The sequence below is a fragment of the Sceloporus occidentalis genome, unplaced genomic scaffold, assembly GCF_023333645.1.
Source record: "Sceloporus occidentalis isolate IW3139 unplaced genomic scaffold, rSceOcc1.0.p SCAF_2, whole genome shotgun sequence".
NCBI lineage: Eukaryota > Metazoa > Chordata > Lepidosauria > Squamata > Phrynosomatidae > Sceloporus > Sceloporus occidentalis.
Genome location: NW_028316982.1, coordinates 229,306,101 through 229,325,202, shown reverse-complemented (window position 1 = coordinate 229,325,202; position 19,102 = coordinate 229,306,101). Strand labels below are relative to the sequence as shown.

The 19,102-nt window shown below is 38.0% G+C and overlaps 1 protein-coding gene across 4 annotated transcripts in view; it reads right to left on the bottom strand.

The window, feature by feature from the left end:
- Positions 1–7,317: 7,317 nt before the first annotated feature.
- Positions 7,318–19,102, bottom strand: part of CBLB (Cbl proto-oncogene B) — a 130,983-nt gene continuing 119,198 nt past the window's right edge. For all 4 annotated transcript variants that reach the window (XM_089512349.1, XM_089512353.1, XM_089512352.1 and 1 more), the window contains 5 exons: positions 17,465–17,553; positions 17,202–17,330; positions 13,166–13,309; positions 9,352–9,471; positions 7,318–8,014 (listed from right to left, as the gene is read on the bottom strand). In XM_089512349.1, coding sequence (XP_089368475.1) covers positions 7,752–8,014; positions 9,352–9,471; positions 13,166–13,309; positions 17,202–17,330; positions 17,465–17,553 — 745 coding nt within the window. In that variant the 3' untranslated portion in view covers positions 7,318–7,751. The remainder of the gene's footprint in view (positions 8,015–9,351; positions 9,472–13,165; positions 13,310–17,201; positions 17,331–17,464; positions 17,554–19,102) is intronic.

The window sequence follows — 19,102 nt, the reverse complement described above, 5'->3', positions numbered from 1 at the left end:
GTCAGTATTCTTTCACATATATTCTGTTCTGTGTGCCATCTCACATTCCTACTGCTGGTAATTTAAATCCAATGTAAAACAAACTATTCCCCTCCATTGTCAGGGGCATCTGCTGGGAAGGGATTTTTATGTCTATGGATATGAATGGAATGAGAGAGAAATGTGTGTGTGTGCATATGTGAGAAATAGTGGGGTGGACAGATTTGAGTGATGGAAAGAAACATGGCTGTGTGCCATGCCCACCACTCAACTAGGAGACTTCTACTCTGAGGCACTTAAATTCCCAGGTCTACAATTTTATGGGAATGGTACATTATAGTACTCAAAATGTCAACAGTACAAGCATGAGTATTTGTTGCACATGGAAGGCAATCATCTTGTTCTGTTGTTGAAAAAGAAATACTCCTAAACTACTGAAGAATATAGGGACAAAATATTCCTTTAACAAAATTGCCTACCCTTCACCGTAGATACCTATTTTCCATTTAGAGTCAAAAGACGAAGTTCAGATGTTGCTAGTTTATATTTAAGTAAACATTTTCTTGATGCCAGAATTTCACATGTGGTTTCTAGCACAGTGCAAAAGGCTAATACCCCCCAAAATAAATGTTTACTCAAATAAGAGTAAACAACATTGGGGCACGGAAACTAAAATGGCAAAAAACACCCCATAAAAATGAACTCAGAAAACATTATAAAGGAAATGTTGGGAAATATTAGGTTATCCAAATGGAAAAACCTGGCTTGCTCTTAAGAGTCAGATATGAAGATCCTAACATAAAAGAATGGATCTCATTTCTTTACTACATTTAAGTAACTTAAATCCAAGACTGCTCTTTCAACTATTTGTTGCTTACCTTTTTCGTTTTATTGCAACTTAGCTCATAAGTGCTCACAGATGACAGAACTCCCCAACTCTATCCCAGTAAACAAGCATGTCTTGAGAGCACTACAAAGAGTGGACATAAAAACATTCCCCTAATGTCACTTGTGAAGATGAAGTGATTGGAGTGTGTGCAATGTTTTCCACTGTTAATTAAGGCCTGTTACAGACTGCCAAAATAAAGCTGCTTTGGGTCTCTTTGGAGGTATGCTGTTTAAATGATGTATGCATCCTAAGAATCCGGAAGCTGCACCAAAGCTGCACTCCAGTGCTTAGGAATGGAGTGTGGCTTTGGCGCGACCTCCGGACTCTTAGGACCCATGCATCATTTAAATAGCATACCTCCAAAGAGACCCGAAGCAGTCTGTAACAGGCCATAGTAACTCCAAAAAAGAAGCAAAGCAGTAATTCAAATTTTGAGAAATAGGGAAGGAAAATATGGGAATTCAAAAACTTAAGTTTCAGGACTGGCAATAAGTCTATATGCACTAAATAATCAACAGCCTTACAGGAATCTGCCCAATTGGACTGACAGTTTGCTTATCTGCTAGGATTAAACATGCCAGGACAGCTACCCAAGAACATAAAACAGGAAGTTAAACAACGGCATTATCTCAGTGTTACATCCTTTCTGTCGTCAGAGGTAGAAACCTCAGGGTTCCTTATATCATGTAATAATTAATAAAGCGTATGAGTAGCCACCAGACAATGTAATGTATATGTGAAGTCGAAGGTTTTATGGTCGGCATCCATAGTTTTTTGTGGGTTTTTCGGGCTACGTGGCCATGTTTTATAAGAGTTTATTCTTGACGTTTTACTTGCATCTGACATCTTCAGACAATTATTTGAAATAGCTCCTTAGATCTTGAGCAATATTTTGAAGAAAACTGTTGTGCAAGTTGTGCATTTATTCTATCTTGCAGTGCTGTTATTGTTATGTGCTTTCAGGCTGATTCTGATTTACAGCAACCCTATCATAGGGTTTTCTTGGTGAGACTTATTCCTGACTTTGCCATTATTTCCCCCTAAGGCCGAGAGTGTTTCTTGCCCAAGATTACTTAGTGGGTTTGTATGGCTAAGCACAGATTCAGTCCCTGGTTTCCCAGACTCCAGGTCTAACACTCAAACCACTGCACCATACTGGCTCTCATGCTGCCAACAAGCTTGCATACAAGGACAAGAACAATTCATTTCATGTGATCAAGAGAAAAAAAAGACAGTATCTGTTAGGGTCACACACATTAACAATGACCAATGGATACTCAAACTGTCATGTAAACACAAAGTTGTTCTTCAAAGGACAATGATTAAGTGCAATGGTAAATGTGTAGAAGATGTTCCCTGGGGGTTGTGGCAGCTGCAGCCATTTTCAGTATGCCATTATAAAAAGATCTAATCCATCTACTAAAGATTAACTGGGATGGACAAGCCACTGTGTGGTCAGGCACATGTATGTGTACAAATATGTGTGCGTGATTACACAAACAAGGTTTAAATGAAACAACATAACCAAAACACCTTAGTAAAACAAGTTTTTCTGTTAACATTAATTTTTATAAAATACCTTACAAGAACAGATAAAGTAACTTGAGGTTACATAATATTCAGAATTGAAAAAGAATGCTGAATAAAATATAAATTGATCACATCACTATGTTTGCCACATTAGACAAGTTTATAAAAGGCATTTTCAGATAAAATAGTTATTTAGAAGATACACCTTCAAAAACAAAATCTATTGCAGTCCGCTCAAGAAACCAGTCCTAGAAGCTCTATGTTCCAGGTCAACAGGCAGTACCTGATTTAAAACACATTTGTCTGCTTCCAAATTTATCAAGCTTTAAGACACAAATTAAAACATTTTCCAGGTCAGTGCAAAGTAAAGCTTCAAGCCGGAATATTGGAAACAAACAAAAACAATAAACCTATGCTAGTAGAAAAAAAATTCACATTATGAAAAATCGTTGGACAGACATTTATGATATTACAAAACTGGCATTAGACTAGCGCTATTTAAGGGCATAGCATGAGGCCGCAAAAATGGCAGCTCATTCATTTTGAAAGACATGAGAAGTTTTTCACACACTGTCAGAAGGCATCTGCATTACCGATATGTTCCACCATCTGATTCAGCAATTCTGGAACAGTTGAGCACTAAGGAATGCAAATTAGGAGTCCATAAAATGTTGAAATGTTTAAGGTTCTTTGATGAGTCCTGGGAATAGAAACGCAATCATAGTTCTAAACAAGGAAGGAAGTGTGCTACTTAGCACAATACAATGTGCCCGCATCGTACGCGGACTTGCCATATGCGGACTCAAGTCACCATAGAATGAATGGGGTGTGCGCCTGCAGGAGTACACCCCATTCATACAAACTGGACTTGAGGTCCCATGTTTTTAGCCTTACACAGGGGAGTCCAGAACAGATCCCCCACATATAGCAAGGGTGGACTGTACCATGTACTAGAATTTAATGCGTGAACACTTGATTGTTCATACAAGCCCTTCTTCTGCGGAAATGCAGACACCATGTAAAGAACAGGATTATCATTTATTCTTAAGGCTGCTAATTTGTGTGCAGTAAGCAATCCTCCAATTGTACTTAGCTTGATTTATAAAAATGTCTCTGAGGAACATTCCATGGTCTGACTTTAAAACAGTGACTATTTCGTGTGAACATGTTTCATGAGGATATGAAGCCCTTGCAACTCGTTCAAGCATCCTGGATTCCTGTGAAGATCCAGACTGGATGAATCATGACTGTGCTGACTCCTACTAGCATAATATTTCACAGGCTTTCATCCACTGAAATTTGTCCAAACCCATCCTAGTAACACAATATAATACATAGTGAGTGAAGGACCCAGATTGTGCCATTCAGGAGCTGAAATGATGCTTTTCCTAAACTCCTTTATTTAAAAACAATGGAAAAAGAATGTTTTTCTGCAATGCAATTGGGTATTTTATTTTATGAAAAGTACTTTCTTCCCTTTGATACCATGAATAGTTTTAACAGAAGGCAGAATTTAACTACAATGCCGATCAGGACAGCTATAGGCTCTAATGTAGAAGCATTCTAATTAGGTTTTGATCTGGAAGAGAGATTTAAATTTGAACTCTTTAAAATATCTTTTTCTGGATTTAATATTGACATAAGCTTTCAGGAAAACATGGTAGCCAATTGTTATCGTTCCAACACTGCTCTCTGAATCAACTACACTTGTCCCTCCACATTTGCTGGGTTTAGGGGCAGATGAACCCATAAATGTGGAAATAACCACAAATTACAAAGTAACTATGTTTTTACCTGTGATAACACTTCTCTAGGAATCTCTAGGTCCTCCAGTGCAATTCTGTGGTCAACATCTGCCAGATATTGACCAAAGAATTGCACTGTAGGAGCTACAAATGCCTAGTAGAGTGTTCTCTCTATGAATCTCTATCTCCTTCAGTGCAACTTTTGGTTAAAGTTGACCACAGAGTTGCACTGGAGGATCTAGATATTCCTAGAGAGAACATATTATTGAAATCCATGAATAACCAAATCTGCAAAAGTGAAAAGACAAGTGTATACACAGGACAGGTAGGCAAAGTGTGTCCCGTAGGCACATGTGGGTCCCAAGGGCCATTTTAGGTTTTGCCTTTGGGGAAAATTTTGCTTCAAAACGACATCTAGGGAGTATGATCTTCACCATGTGTGGAGGCCCCTTGATTCTCTCAGGTAATAATTTTTTAGTTAATGTATTGGCTTGCAAGAAAGACAAGGAGAACCAGCTGCCATGAGGGCTGCCTGAAAAAAAATGTTCTGGGTCCCTTAAAACCACCATGCAGCCTTACCGATTGCTTCATGTAGTGGTGCCTCCTGCTATTTGCTTGCCCATTTGAGCTCACTCCTGCAGCACCATTTTGGGACAGAGTGACTCAATGGAATAAAGAGTTAGAGAACATGACAGTGGGGTAGTGGCGTCAACAAGGAGCATCCAGTTTTGAGGCCCTGCTAAACTTTTGTGAGTTTTGCTGGGACTTGGTTGGCAGGTTGGAGATGCACTGCTCTCCTGCTTTCTTTCATTGGACAGGTCGAGAGAAAAAGTAGCAGAAGAAACAGTGTGCATGTGTGTGTGATGACTTGAAGCTGTGTGGAGAAGGAACATCTCCAGGGAAGGAGTATTGAGTGTGGATTCTTTGAAAGGGTCCTTCACCTCACTCAGATTGAAGGTCCTTCCTCCCTGGGGAGAAAGGTAGGAAGCCAGCTGTGCCCCTCTGCCCTGGTGAAGGATTGAGAGTCCTTCCTGGCCAGGGAGACGCTTCCTCTTTGCACCTATTCACTTTGGAAACAACAGTTAAGCAACTAGTCAAGCAGCAACCGAGAAGTCTCTTTTCCACACTGGCCTTTGCCACAAGCTCCCTTTAGTGAAAAGGGAACAGTGACCAAAACTGGTTGTTTTGAATTTGCAGTAGAACAGTAGACCTAATATAAAGAAATAAGACCCTACAGTTGTTGCCCTGGAGGATTCTTGGGGGCATTTTTTTTTTGTGGGAGTGGTTGCAGGGCTTTCCTGTAATGCTAATGCAGCCCCCTAGTCTTCCAGAGCTGCCCACTCCGATGCATCAATATACCCTGTGATAGGTTCACCTTAGGGTCACTAATGGGTCAGAGATGACTTGAAGGCATACAACAATATTACACTTACCAAAAAAAAAATATCACAAGGGATGGTAAATAGTGAACTTCTAGATGTTAGATAGCAAATCTTTTGTCCATCCCCAAGGGATATGCTGCCTAGGGAAGATGGGAGTTGCAATCATACATCTGCATAGTCACACATTCTCTATCCCTGGTATTTATGATCTAAGGAAAAATACTTCAATGTAAATTCTATTATTTTTTAAATGGTAACTAGGATTAGATCATCAAAATGCATTTAGTGTCGTGATGTTGCTAGATCTTCTTCAAAGGCTGAAGTTGTCATGGCTCTTGCGGTCTCTTCCAACTCTACAATTCTATGATTCTATGATCTACAAACCTTTTCTGCACTGGCATGTTCCTGCTGACCCTTAATTTGTCCTTTTCAGAACTGGCTCTATAATTTATATAATTTATATTCTGATGATTCTCAAACCCCCTTGCAGTGCCTTCCATTTGCACACATCCAATTAGGAACACATTTTTTTCTGGGAGTGGTTACAACTGCTTCAGTCACACCAGTCTAACTGGATGTGTCACTACTACCAGGCCAGCTGATGCTGTAGAAATGTCCTCTCCTCCTCTGCTCAATCATATGGGGTTTGACATCACCAAAGAGCATGCACAGTCATTTGGGTACCTTTGTGTTAGCCCCACACATTAATGAATACTAACAATGCAAGGAAGACATATATTTAAGACTGGCCAGTGAAATTTTCAATCAAGCACAGGACAAAATAGCAACAAGACCCTGGCAGTATTCTGCACAGACGCGTAATGAGTAGTGTTTGCAGAACACTAGAAGGCAAATAATTTTTTTTCAGTACATACTTTGGTGTTCAGTCCACTTTGTCAAAGACAGGTCTACAATGTCAGCAAGAAAATTGGAAATGTTACTGTTTGGGCCTGGAGCAGCATGAATAGACTTAATCTGGAATTTAGTAAGAACAATTCATTTAAGAAGTTGAGGTTCTTGATCTAGCTTGTGCTTTAGAAGGTGACATTACAATCTACTCCCATGAACTCCAGGCAACAAGAATGCAAGGATGATGCTATGAGTTGATCTGGGCACTGAATATAGACTTAAGAAATTAATGGGAATTAATGAGATGCTTTGCAAAAATATTGTATGGAAGCATTAGAGCTGAACAATGTAAAGATTTAAAGCTCCTCAGTTACTATGAAGTCCACTAAAGTGGTGATGAATCAGAGGATAATCATCCACCCAGGAAATTAACTGCACCTCACTTTTCAGAAGACAGGAGTATAATTTACCTGACCTCTGCTAATATAATTCAGCATGATGGATCTATTTGTCATACCAGATGATATTCAAGGTATGAACAACACAGAGACCTTTAATCAAGCTTACTATGGAACCAAGGACTAATTTTAAAACACATACATCTGGGTTATTATTATTATTAGCATGTGTTCCAGATATGATTTACATTTTTGGGTACTATTATGCAGTTTAATGTTATGGGAGTTAATTTTCTCACTGAACCCATCTAGATTTTAAATCTTACTAGCCACATATCAAAGAAAAGATACCCAATACTGCAGTCAAAATGCCTTTAAAAAGATGGACCAAACAAGACAATGCAGTACACATTCACTTCACTCTCTAAATAGCAAAGGTTTACTGGTGGGGGAAGGGGGGAGTCAGCAATGAAGGCCACATTCTTCTTGCATTTGCTTGCTGCTGTGATGAAAAATATAATAATTAAATCAAAATCAAAATGGAGTGCATTTAAAAAGATAACTGACTTGTTTGATGGGACAAACAATTACAAAAACAGTAAGAAATGCCAGACAAGAATAAAAAAATATGAACAAGAACACAGGAGGACTTTCAGCTTGGAAACGGTCACTCACCACCTTGTAAACATGAAAAAAGCATTTCACAGATTAAAAGTTCATGGGAAGTAAACTTTAAATTATTTGTCAGTTCAACCCTGATTCAATAAGTATGGCTAGCAAAAATACAGAACACTCAATCCACTTATATCTTGAACTGAGCAGTTATCTTATTCTGGGGGGAAAAACTGCTGCACTTCAGCTCTTCAAAGATGCTTAGAGAAGAACACCTCTTTTGAACTGCATTTCACACTTGCATGTTACTTCTTATATTCACATTCCAACATATGGAGAACTGGTATGATGTAATGTTTCCATACTGCTATAGGTTAAGACGCTGGGAAATTGCTGGAGGAAAACAAGCAAACTCTCTCAGTATGCTCCGTGCTACATCAAGATTATTTTGGGCGATTTCAAGTGCCCTCTTCACTTCTTCAAATGAAAAGCCTTCTCCCATAAGTTTTGCAATTTTTGCATCAACATTTTCTATAGATGAGTCAGAATGATGTGCCTTCCTATGGTGTATTTCTGGAGCAGTCCTGCGAGGAAGTGGTTTAGGAGGTCTGGCTGGTGCTTGTGAACCATCTGTAGAAAAAAAAAATTGTTAGAACAAAAATTTGTGAACGTATTTGCAGTAAATCTAGTTTATCATATGGCATTTTCATTTTTAAAAAATCACTTCCTAAATGTATAAAAATCTGTACCTGACAAAGTGTGAAATAATTTAAGAAGATAGATCACGGGGATGACAGAGATGTCACTAAATTAGAGTTGATATTTTCCCCATCAAAGTAGATCACATCACAGCCAAACATTAAAACTGACATTTTATATGAATTGTGAGTATGATGCAAAACTATTTATTCTTATGATGTATATTGGTCCTTTCTCCCTGTGTAGGATCCAAAGTGGTTCATGTGCCTATTAGCTATATAATAATCCACAGATGCAAAGGGAGCGATGGACAATTCAGTATCTTTCTGTCCCAGTTTTGCGTGTATTTAGTAAGTCCATTTTGTCTACTTTCCCATCAAGTTTACATGTATAGAAAAGGCATTTATTTATTTATTTATTTAATCATCCAAATTTATTTTGGGTACAAGCCTTTTCCTAATATACACATTTTTATTTAACTTTTCTTAACATACATTTGGGGAAGTGTACCATCTGAAGGATAACTATGATCCAATTTGAGTATCACTCAGGAAGTAAGGTCAGTTTATTTAAAAATACATGTGGCATGAAATCAGCCAAAATTAAGGGTCTCTTCAATCATACTATTTTCAATGGACAAATCAAACAAGAGTGTTTTAACTCAAGTAAACTCATCACATATAATGGTCTTAAGTCCTATGGGTAGAATTGTGTTTTTTTTTAATGTGTAACATTTTGTTATAAAACAATAATTAAGTTGGTGGAGAGCTGTAATTTTTAAGGAAAAGAGCAGTAACTGGCACAGCAGAACATACATTCTGTAGCAAATGCAAAACTGGCAAGGCCTCTCAAAACAGTGAAATGAAATACAGTAAATTTACCACTGGAGCCTATCAAATGATCTACTCGAAGAGTAGATGAAACTGTAGTTGAGCTCGACTGCAAGATCTGTGGCTGACAACATTTTTTCTGAATCCTAATTGTCTAACAACAGCAATGACAAAAAGTGTCCTCATAGAGCCCAATTATATTGTTGAAAGGAAGAAAGCATGGAGTAACCAGAATTAGAGTTTTATCTTTGTGCAGCAAAACTAAAGCATACTTAGGGTGTCACAAGCACTTTTGAATCTTAAAACTTAACTTGTAATTTCTCTTTGGAAGCCAAATATTAATAATTGTTCTTATTTTGTTATGATACAATGAACGTGACAGAGGGACAGCTCTACAAAGCCATGCATATTGGATCTTGTATACTGGGGTTTCCTTACCAGAACTAGATGGAAGCTGGTCATAGTCTTGTGATGTTCTGTGAGTTTTCATATTTTCACCAGTTAACCTTCGAACAGGTGGCAATGGAACTAAGCCATTTACAGGATCAAAGAAAAGATCTATATAAAAAAAACAGAGTTTTTTGAAATTTTTTGTTTGGAAGAATTTAAATATCAGTAAGGAATACAAATTACACATTTAATTCAAAGGTGCCATGGCTTCTGCCATCCCCACTTCCACTGTAGATCTAACCTGCTTCCATGGATGTTATCATTTTTAAATCAGGTAAACTACAGTTAATGCTAGCTGAGATTTACTCCAAACCATAGTTTTCCAAATCTATCAGAAGCCACTGTTTCAAATGAAAGCTGGAGCACCGAATTTTAACCTCCAACTCTTAAGGTGCCAGAAGATGCAACATACCTTTCCCTGTTTTGCCCTTTCCATGCAAAAAAAAATCTTTGTAGCTGTTGTTCCCAACCAGATCTGCTGCTTTGACACTAATAATAAGTAAAAAGCCACTCACACATTAGGAATTGTCACCGCTTTCTCAAAATCTCAGTTCTGTGTGTCCCTTAAGTTAAATTTTTTAAAAAAGTGTGCATAAGGACCAGCATACTCCCTGGAATGTGGGGGGAATGTGACACAGAGGGTCTAGTAAAAAGCTGTAGCATTTGGGTGAGGCATCTTGTGAAACAGCCAAACATCGTTAAAATAGATGAGCTGTACTTCTCCCAAGTCCCTTAATAAAGTATAGTTATTTAAATTCATACAATCAATTGATTCATTTTCATAGAGTAAGGTCCAAAACAGATGGGCCAAAAGGAGAAGCTTCTGGCCACTTTGGAGGCATGGTGTGCAAATGATGCATGCCCCTGGAGTGGCTGGAAGCCACTCTGAGGCCACAAAAAATTTTCTTGCTAGTGGCTTGTTTGGGACTGTGGCGGCCTGCTTTAAGAGAAGGCCATACAGTCACCGCAGTCCCAGACTGACTGCAGCTGGAGCAACCAGAAGCTGCTCTTTGCTGCCAGCCTATTTAAAAATTGAACTGCCAGTTCTGTAAGATATGCAAATGTAAGGCTGAAACTTCCTCACTCCTAAGAGTATCGTCACTTCACCAATTTTGAGAAACCAGCTCCAAGTAGCTCCTATCTTCACCGAATCTACAATGGGCATCAGCAGAAGAAGATGGTAAGCAATGGATATCAGATGAAAGGCAGCAACTTTTGGTTCCTCCTGTTCTTAAGCTGTTTGCATTCCATCTGTCACTGTAAGAAATTATAACTAATTTCTTGTGCCATTCCTCCTCTCACTACCTCTTTTTAATTCTATTGTGCCTTTTAAAATGTAAGCTTGGAGGCATGAATAATTTTATTACTGATCTTATAAATCACTTATTGACAGAAGAGCAAGAAAAAAAATATTTTAAACCAACAAATCATACTGTATATACTTGACCTCATGTATAAGTCAAGGGCAGGTTTTGGAGCCATAATTATGGGTTTTGATATGATTCGTGGATAAGTCGAGGGTAAAATTTAGGGCCATGTAACAAAGGATGTAAAGGATGAAGCAAAGGAAAACAATTCCAAAGAAATTAAAAATTCCAGGAGACATCACTGTTTGTGCTCATATTAAAAGCTTGATTGCTGAGAGAATAGAGGGAAGTCAGTGCTTCCAGGACAGATTATTCTCTTGCTTTTCACCAGGGGATAGTTCCTTTTTAAATAAATAAGAGTTACAGTACAATACTATATTGACCCATTTATAAGTCAACTCAGGTTTTTGGGGTCACTTATTTTACTAAAATTTCTAGTCTGTTCTCATCCTTCTTGATCTGTCTGCAGCCTTTGACACTGTTGATCACTTTCTCCTAATTGACATACTCTCTGACCTTGGGTTCTCAGACTCTGTTCTCGACTGGTTTAGATCTTACTTGTCTGGCATATCTTTTGCAGTAGTTGCAGGGGGCCAGACTTCTTCTCCTGTTCCCTTATCTGTTGGAGTTCCCCAGGGCTCTGTTCTGGGTCCCCTTCTGTTTTCTCTCTACACACTGTCCTTAGGAAAACTCATCAGCTCTTTTGGTTTTTCCTACCATCTGTATGCCGATGACACCCAGTTGTATCTTTCCGCCCCTGACCTTTCTCCAAGGCTTGAACAGCAAGTTTCATCTTGCCTCACAGCTGTCTCGCAGTGGATGCGCAATCGGCGTTTGAAGCTCAACATGTCCAAGATGGAGCTTCTTGTCTTTCCTCCTAAACCCACCCTTCAACTCTCCTTTTCTGTCTCTGTGGACAACATTTCTATTCAACCAGTCCAGCAAGCCTGCAGTCTTGGTTTTATCTTTGATTCTTCTCTGTCGTGTATCCCTCAGATCCTGACCACAGCCAAGGCTTGTCGATTCTTTTTGTACAATATTGCCAAAATCCGACCATATCTCTCCGCCTCTACTGCCAAGATCCTGGTCCATGCCCTAGTGATCTCACGACTTGATTACTGTAACATCCTCTTGGCTGGGCTTCCTCTTTCTCACCTCCGTCCTTTAATCTCTGTTCAGCATTCAGCTGCACGCATTATCACTTCCACCCACCGCTCTGACCACATCTCTCCTGTGTTGGCATCCCTTCACTGGCTCCCCCTCCCTTTCCGCATTCAGTATAAGCTCCTGCTGTCGACATTTAAAGCCCTCCATGGACTGGCCCCTCCTTACTTATCAGACCTTCTTTCTCCTCACCTTCCCACCAGGGCCCTCCGTTCTGGTAGTCAAGGTCTGCTGTCTCAGCCCAGGATTTCCTCTGCCCCATCCCGGATTCGCCCCTTTTCACTCGCTGCCCCTCACTCCTGGAACCTTCTTCCCCCACAAGCAAGAGCCATCACTTCTTTAACTAGCTTCAAAACGGAGTTGAAAACCATCCTGTTCAGAGAAGCCTTCCCAGGCATTGCATAATTGTCGCTTACTATTTGATGTTCTTTTGGTGCCTATTTATCAAACCATTTCCTGTATCGCTATGTACTGTATATGCATTATCCTACTTGAGAGTATGTATTTTCCCTGGAAAATGATTAACCATCCATTATGAAGCCAAGCCCTCCCTCCAGTCCATCTGCCTTGGTCCAGGCCTTGGAGGTAGAGAGGAACTGCTGGACCTCTTATCCTTTCCCTCCACCACTCCCTTCTCCTTCTGTGTCATGTCTTTTTAGATTGTAAGCTGAGGGCAGGGAACCGTCTAACTAAAAAGATTGCATGTACAATGCTGTGTAAATTTAGAGCGCTTCATAAATAAAGGTTAATAATAATAATAATAATAATAATAATAATAGACTTATACATGAGTATATACAGTAATTAGAGGTCTTCACCAGGAGGCTCTCTATTATCTTACGACTTAACACAAAACAACACTGTCGACTAGATATAAGTTATAATTTTTAATCCTCAAAATAGTAAGACTTTCATTTTACAAATACAGACAATTCCAAGAAAGTCATTCTGCCACATCTTCCTAATGAATCTCTCCAACGCCTTTGAGACAGTGTACTAAAATATTTGTCATCATTTTGTACTTACAGGTCACTGTGTTGTGGACAATATTCCTATTTTATTGCAATGTCTGTATAGCTGAAGTCCCAGCTTAATAAGTCTATTTTGTGAAATATTGAGAAAACAAGATTTTTATCATCTTCTATGTTACTTCAACACTAAAATTTAAAAGTGCAATCCAGCTGAGACAGCTAAAAATTTGATGACAGGTTTTTCTCTTCCTGGCTACGTATCTTATTACAAGAAAAAGTATGCTTCTGCTCTCTTCTTACCAGCAGGAGGAAGGTATAGCTCATGCCCAGACAGAGGTCTGCTTCCTGCAACAAGTGGGTTTGTTTGTTCAATAAGGCTATGGCGTGCAGGAGGTGGTGGTGGAGGAGGAAGAGAGGGAGGTGGATTGTCAGGCGCATCTTCACCTGCATTGAAAAAGAATCGGTTATATAAGCAAATCTTCCTTAATGGTATAATCAAAACTAAACATGATAATTAATAATCTCTGTCCATGAAAATAACTTCTTCCTCCAAAATTTATCTAGAGGGTCAGTGATTCCATAATTAAACTGTAAGCCTCACTTTCATTATATAGAAGGAGGGAACTTATGGGGAATGGTGGGTTGTAGCTTTCTCATTCTGCGGGGCTCTGCAGGTAAAGAAGCAACAGCAGCTTTCAACTGACTGGACATAAACTCTGGCTGGCAATTTATCTTCCTAGATCAAGGGAAGATCTAAGGGATTGCCCACAGGACCTCATTACCAAGCAGTTGCTGTGTACACCACAAGAAGTGGTAGGCAAAACTGTGCGTGAGGGGGCTGGGTTCATCAACATGCCATTGACTATCTGAAAAACCTGAAATCTGAGAAGCTCTTTATGGACACTGGATTCAAAGTCTTCCTTTCTTTATTTAACATCTGGCTTTTAGTTTCTGTTTTTCAGTATCTGGATTACAGAAATCTTGGACTCATCTGGTAAGTCATCTTGGTAAACTACCTTCTTTTAGAAGTAAGGAGAGACTTGGTTAATCTTTAATTTTAGTTGTACTTTTTTATTGGCATAAAGTGTAAATAGAATTGGAAATAACAAAGCTTGTGATAACTAAAAGTTATCCCGCCAACAAAAGGGTTAGTAACAATCATATATGAAACATCAATTTTGTTTAATATAGGATTTAATTAATTTGCAGTTATTACATTTGGATTATATAACAGACACATTGTAAAAAAATGTATTTGTTTTGACAAAAGGAGGCACTGGATTGGAAAAAATAATTTAAAAAAACCAAACCAACCCCGGTAAAGTTGGTTTTTGTTTATCAGGTGCTTCAGCTACAGATGTGGAAGAATGTCTGTGTCTCAAAAAAGAAGGGGAGCACCCCTTGTAGCTCTGGACAGTCAACTTTTTTTTCAAACAGTGCTTAGTGCAATAAGAGGAGAATGCTAAACGCTAGGTCAAAGGCCCTTGATGAGGAGATTGGGATACCAAATGACACAGAATGTTTTGGACAACCTGGGGAGTGTGGGATGGAAGAGGCAAACTGATATGTATAATGAGGAATTGCAAGATATATTGCTAGGTGATGGAAAGGAAAAATGAGATTTTGTGGTGCTAATATCAGATGAAGAACCAGAGGAAACATTCGAAGTTAATTTTTTAGAAGTAGAAGCCAGAGGCTACATAATGCTTCTAAAGGATGAATAAGAAGGTTCCTGTGAACAGGTGGATGAAGATCAGGCTACTATAACAGAGAATTTTGGAAGTTTGAAAATTATAAATGAGAATGTTGAAGCTGTGATGAAGGAGCATTGATGAGACTGAAGGAAAAGACTGTCAATTGATTACTGAGGAGTTTGAGATTAGATGGGGAGATGGCTGTGGAAATTATACCAAACACATATATTGTTAATTGTGCTGGGTTTGTCTCGATTTGTATACTGTCAGTTTTTAGTGGGGGGAGGGGACCAATGTATAAAACGTATAATTAAACGTATAATTAAATAGGGTTTAAATGGCACTAATAGGAGATTAATTTATGAATTAATTTTAATGAGGTGATCAATGTTTAAATATTAAATTTCAGGGAAGTGAAAGTGGAGATAGTAATTGATGAAGCTTATTATTTGAACTATGAAGAGAGGAGAACAGTTTTCTTTAAATGGAATTTATTGTTATCAGCTATTATTAATGGATAGATACTGGAAAACTAACCTTGGATTAACTCTTTATAGGACAAGTACTTACGGTATATACTCATGTATATGTCTAGAAATTTGGGTTAAAAAATTGACCCCAAAAAAACTCTTGAGTTGACTTATCCACAGGTCAATGTAAGTACCGTACTTTAAATCAGATAGATAGATAGATAGACAGACAGATAGATAGAGATATATATTCTGCTCTGGAAGGACTGCTACTATCTCATCCATCCAGCCTTTAGTGTGAGCACAAATAGTTATGCCTGCTGGAATTTTGTAAGTTGGTTGGCATTTTTTCCTTTGCTTTGTCCTTTACAGCCTTCATTCCATGTCCCTAAGTTTTACCCCCAACTTACCCACAGGTCCTATCAAAATTCATAATTTTGACCTCAAAATCTGCCATCGCCTTAAGCATGAGGTCGATTTATAGTCCAATGTATACAGTAAGTTTGACAATTTTTACATTATGAAATACTGATAGACTATAGAAAAAGGTGTTTGTTTTTTTAAGATGGAGGAGGCTTGATTATGCTATAGCATCTAAAGAAAAGATTGTGGAAGTCCCCTGTATTCCTTACTATTATTTTTTCTTATTTCTTTATTCATTTTTCTTCCTTTTGTTTCTAAAGGTATACTGTTCTTTTCTATTATACTTTTATTTTGTATTACAGAATTCTAATAAAAGTATTAGAATGACTTCTATTATGCAGAAGTTGACCTTTTACTATATTCAATCCATTTTATTATTTTTAGACATTCCTTTCTGGGTTTTAAAATTGCTTGCACATTTGTCACTATGCCTTAAAGACTGTACACTCTGATGAAAGGAAATAATAATAAAAAATGTTACAAAATCTCAACATAAACCAGCATATAGTGCCATTATCAGAAAATGCATATTGACAGATTAAGAAGCAAGAGCCTGAAAAACAATTCAAAATACAAGAAATATGATCAGGATTCATAGGTTTATTATTTTTGAAACTACTGTTAAGCAAAGGTTTCAAAACTAGGATTTCAACAAATGTATTATTAGTATACAGATCTAATCTTTATCTCTGTGCTAACTTAACATATGTGCTACTGATGTTACAGCCCAAGATACAAAAACCTATGCAAGGAATTGCATATGTAGCAAAGCTCACAAGTCTTTATTCTAGAAGTAATTTGTAATGCTAAAGAATAAATTGTTTCCCAAAATTCAAAAGAGCTTTGGGAGAGGAACTGGATATACAGTTGGCCCTCCACATTTGTAGCTTTAACTTTTGTGAATTTGATTATTCACAGATTTGATTAGTATGTTCTCTATAAGAATCTCTAGGTCGTCCTGTATGACTCTATTTTCAACTTCTGCCAAAAGTCATGCTGGAAGCCCTAAAGATTCCTAAAGAGAACACTTTTCTATGCCCTTAAACACAATTTCATGCTCAATGTCTAGCAGATCTTGACCACAGAATTGCCCTGAAAGACCTAGAAATTCTTAGAAGTGTTCTCTCAGGTTAAAAAAATAGTGTTTTTTTCATTTGTGGTTTTTTCCACTTTCAGACCTATGCCCCTAACCCTAGAAAATGTGGAAGGTACACTGTAGAACAGTAGCCACCTAAGTCTCTGGAACACTGTACTTTTCCAAGAAGCACAAAAAATATGTTTCCTCCCCAAACATTTTGGTATGTACACATTCTAAAAGACATCAAAGAATATTTTGCCAATTTCAGTTAAAATTTGATCAATTATATTTTAATTGCCAGCCACAGATGCTGGCGAAACGTCAGGAAGAAACTCTTCTAGAACGTGGCCACATAGCCCGAAAAACCCACAAAAAACTATGGATGCCAGCCATGAAAGCCTTCAACTTCATATATTTTAATTGATTAAGTGACCACATCTAGAGAAAGCATATGCTTTCTCTGATATCAAATATAAACATGTAGAAATGGTGAAAAACAGTACCACTGATTGGTACTAATAAAAATTTTATTATAAATTTATTATAAATTATAAATTTATTCAACTATTCCAGTCTATGAATAGATTACATGGATTATATTATTCCCCTCCCCCAGCTAGTCTGCAAGGCAAAAAGTACTTTTATTAATGGGGGGGAAAAGAATATACAACCTGGGGGGTGCACCAGCAAATCATAATCAGAGGGAGTCCTGTTGAGTCCTGTGCTATGTTTCAGATTCTCTCTCACAGGAGGCCGTGCAGGTGGTAAAGGTATTGAGACCATCGACTCAAAGGCTTCTCCTGAACAACAAAAGGAGCCTTTTCAAAATAGTAATAACACAGTAATAATGGCAATTATAATAGTGATAAAACAGTAATAATAAAAAGTAATATTTTGTCTCTCACTCTGAAGGAACAAAGATAAGAGGACATACCCATTTCTGGCTGTTTCAAACGTTTCATCTCAGAGGCAGAGTTGTGAGTTTCAGTAATTATTCCAGAGCACTGACCATTCTCACATAAACTGAAAGCAGAGATAAACAAATACACTTTGATGTTAGTCACATGAAAGCAGACAATTTACCAGGATGACTATTAATTCATTAAGCCATCATGATTCTAACTTTTAAAATTAGCCCTATTTGCTCACTTTAAAAATGGTTTGTCAGATGCAGATTTTAAATATAAAATTAAGATCAAGGCAACACAAAATAGTTTTAATTTTTTTTAGAGAGTGTGTGTATGTATGTATGTGTGTGTGTGTATATGTGTGTGTGTGTGTGTGTGTGTATATATATATATATATATATATATATATATAGTCAGTACTTATCTTCTTTACTTCTAACAAAAAGATAGAAACATCTGCCAAGATCCTGTGTGGGTGATGTAGCTACAATCCATTTTCCAATCTGACCTAAAACCCACACTGAAAAAGTCACACCAAACAAAGAAATTCTTTGGCACTGGTGAACAAGACACTAAGGGATGATGTGTCCAGCCCCCTTCTACAAACAAGATGTACTGCGGCAAGCAGCTGTGACATGATGCCCTGCCATAGAATGGTTCACAACAGCTTGTGGGAAGGAGGCAGCTGGACATGTCAACCATCAGCACCCCATATTCCAGAACTACACAAATCACCGCATAAGCAAGTAACAGGAAGGTAAACAGTGTTCTGTGCAATCATGCTGGTGTAGCTGCCTTTTAGCTGCCTGACTTCTAAGATGTGTTTTAGGGGGGATTTGCAGACTGTGGCAATACGGTTGTGATCATAAATGCAAATACCAACATTTACAAGGTCATTAATTCCACATTATGATATCAAAAATACTGAACAGGTACCAGCCAGATATCATTTTCTGGGATCAATATGCCAAACAGAAATAAAGCAGTAGAATTCAATAGAATTACCACCTACTGACAATTCTGTTTACCAGAACGTAATGTCTTATTAAAAGGGATGTGGTGGCTCAAGTGGTTAAGACGCTGACTCTGTTGACTGTAAGATCAGCAGGTTGGCAGTTTGAGGCCCAAGTGCTGCATGATGGGGTGAGTTCCCATCACTAGTCCTAGCAGTTTGAAAGCGCGCAAATACAAGTAGATAAATAGGTACCACTCCAATGGGAAGCTAAACAGTATTCTGTGCAATCATGTCTTTGACAATGCTGGCTCTTCGGCTTAGTAATGGAAATGAGCACCACTCCCTATGGTTAGACATGGCTTGACAACCTTGTCAACGGGGAATACCCTTACCTTTACCCTAATGTCCTATTACACCACATAGGTAAGATTCTCTATTGAACATTACAATATAGACTAATGTATTAATGACTAGGTGCCAGCAAAGTAGATGGCTAAAACTAAATGTATACTGAAACTTTAGAGCGCTTCAATGTATGAAAGTTTTGGTTTTTAAAATCAATACCTTGCTTTACAGGGGAAAAAATAGAAAGAACTACAATTTCTGATTCTTGTTTTTGACTTACAGCCTTCACCTTCAAATGAAGTACAGTACAATGAAATTTCAACCAAACACCTGCAATTTGACAATGATATCCATTTGATAACAG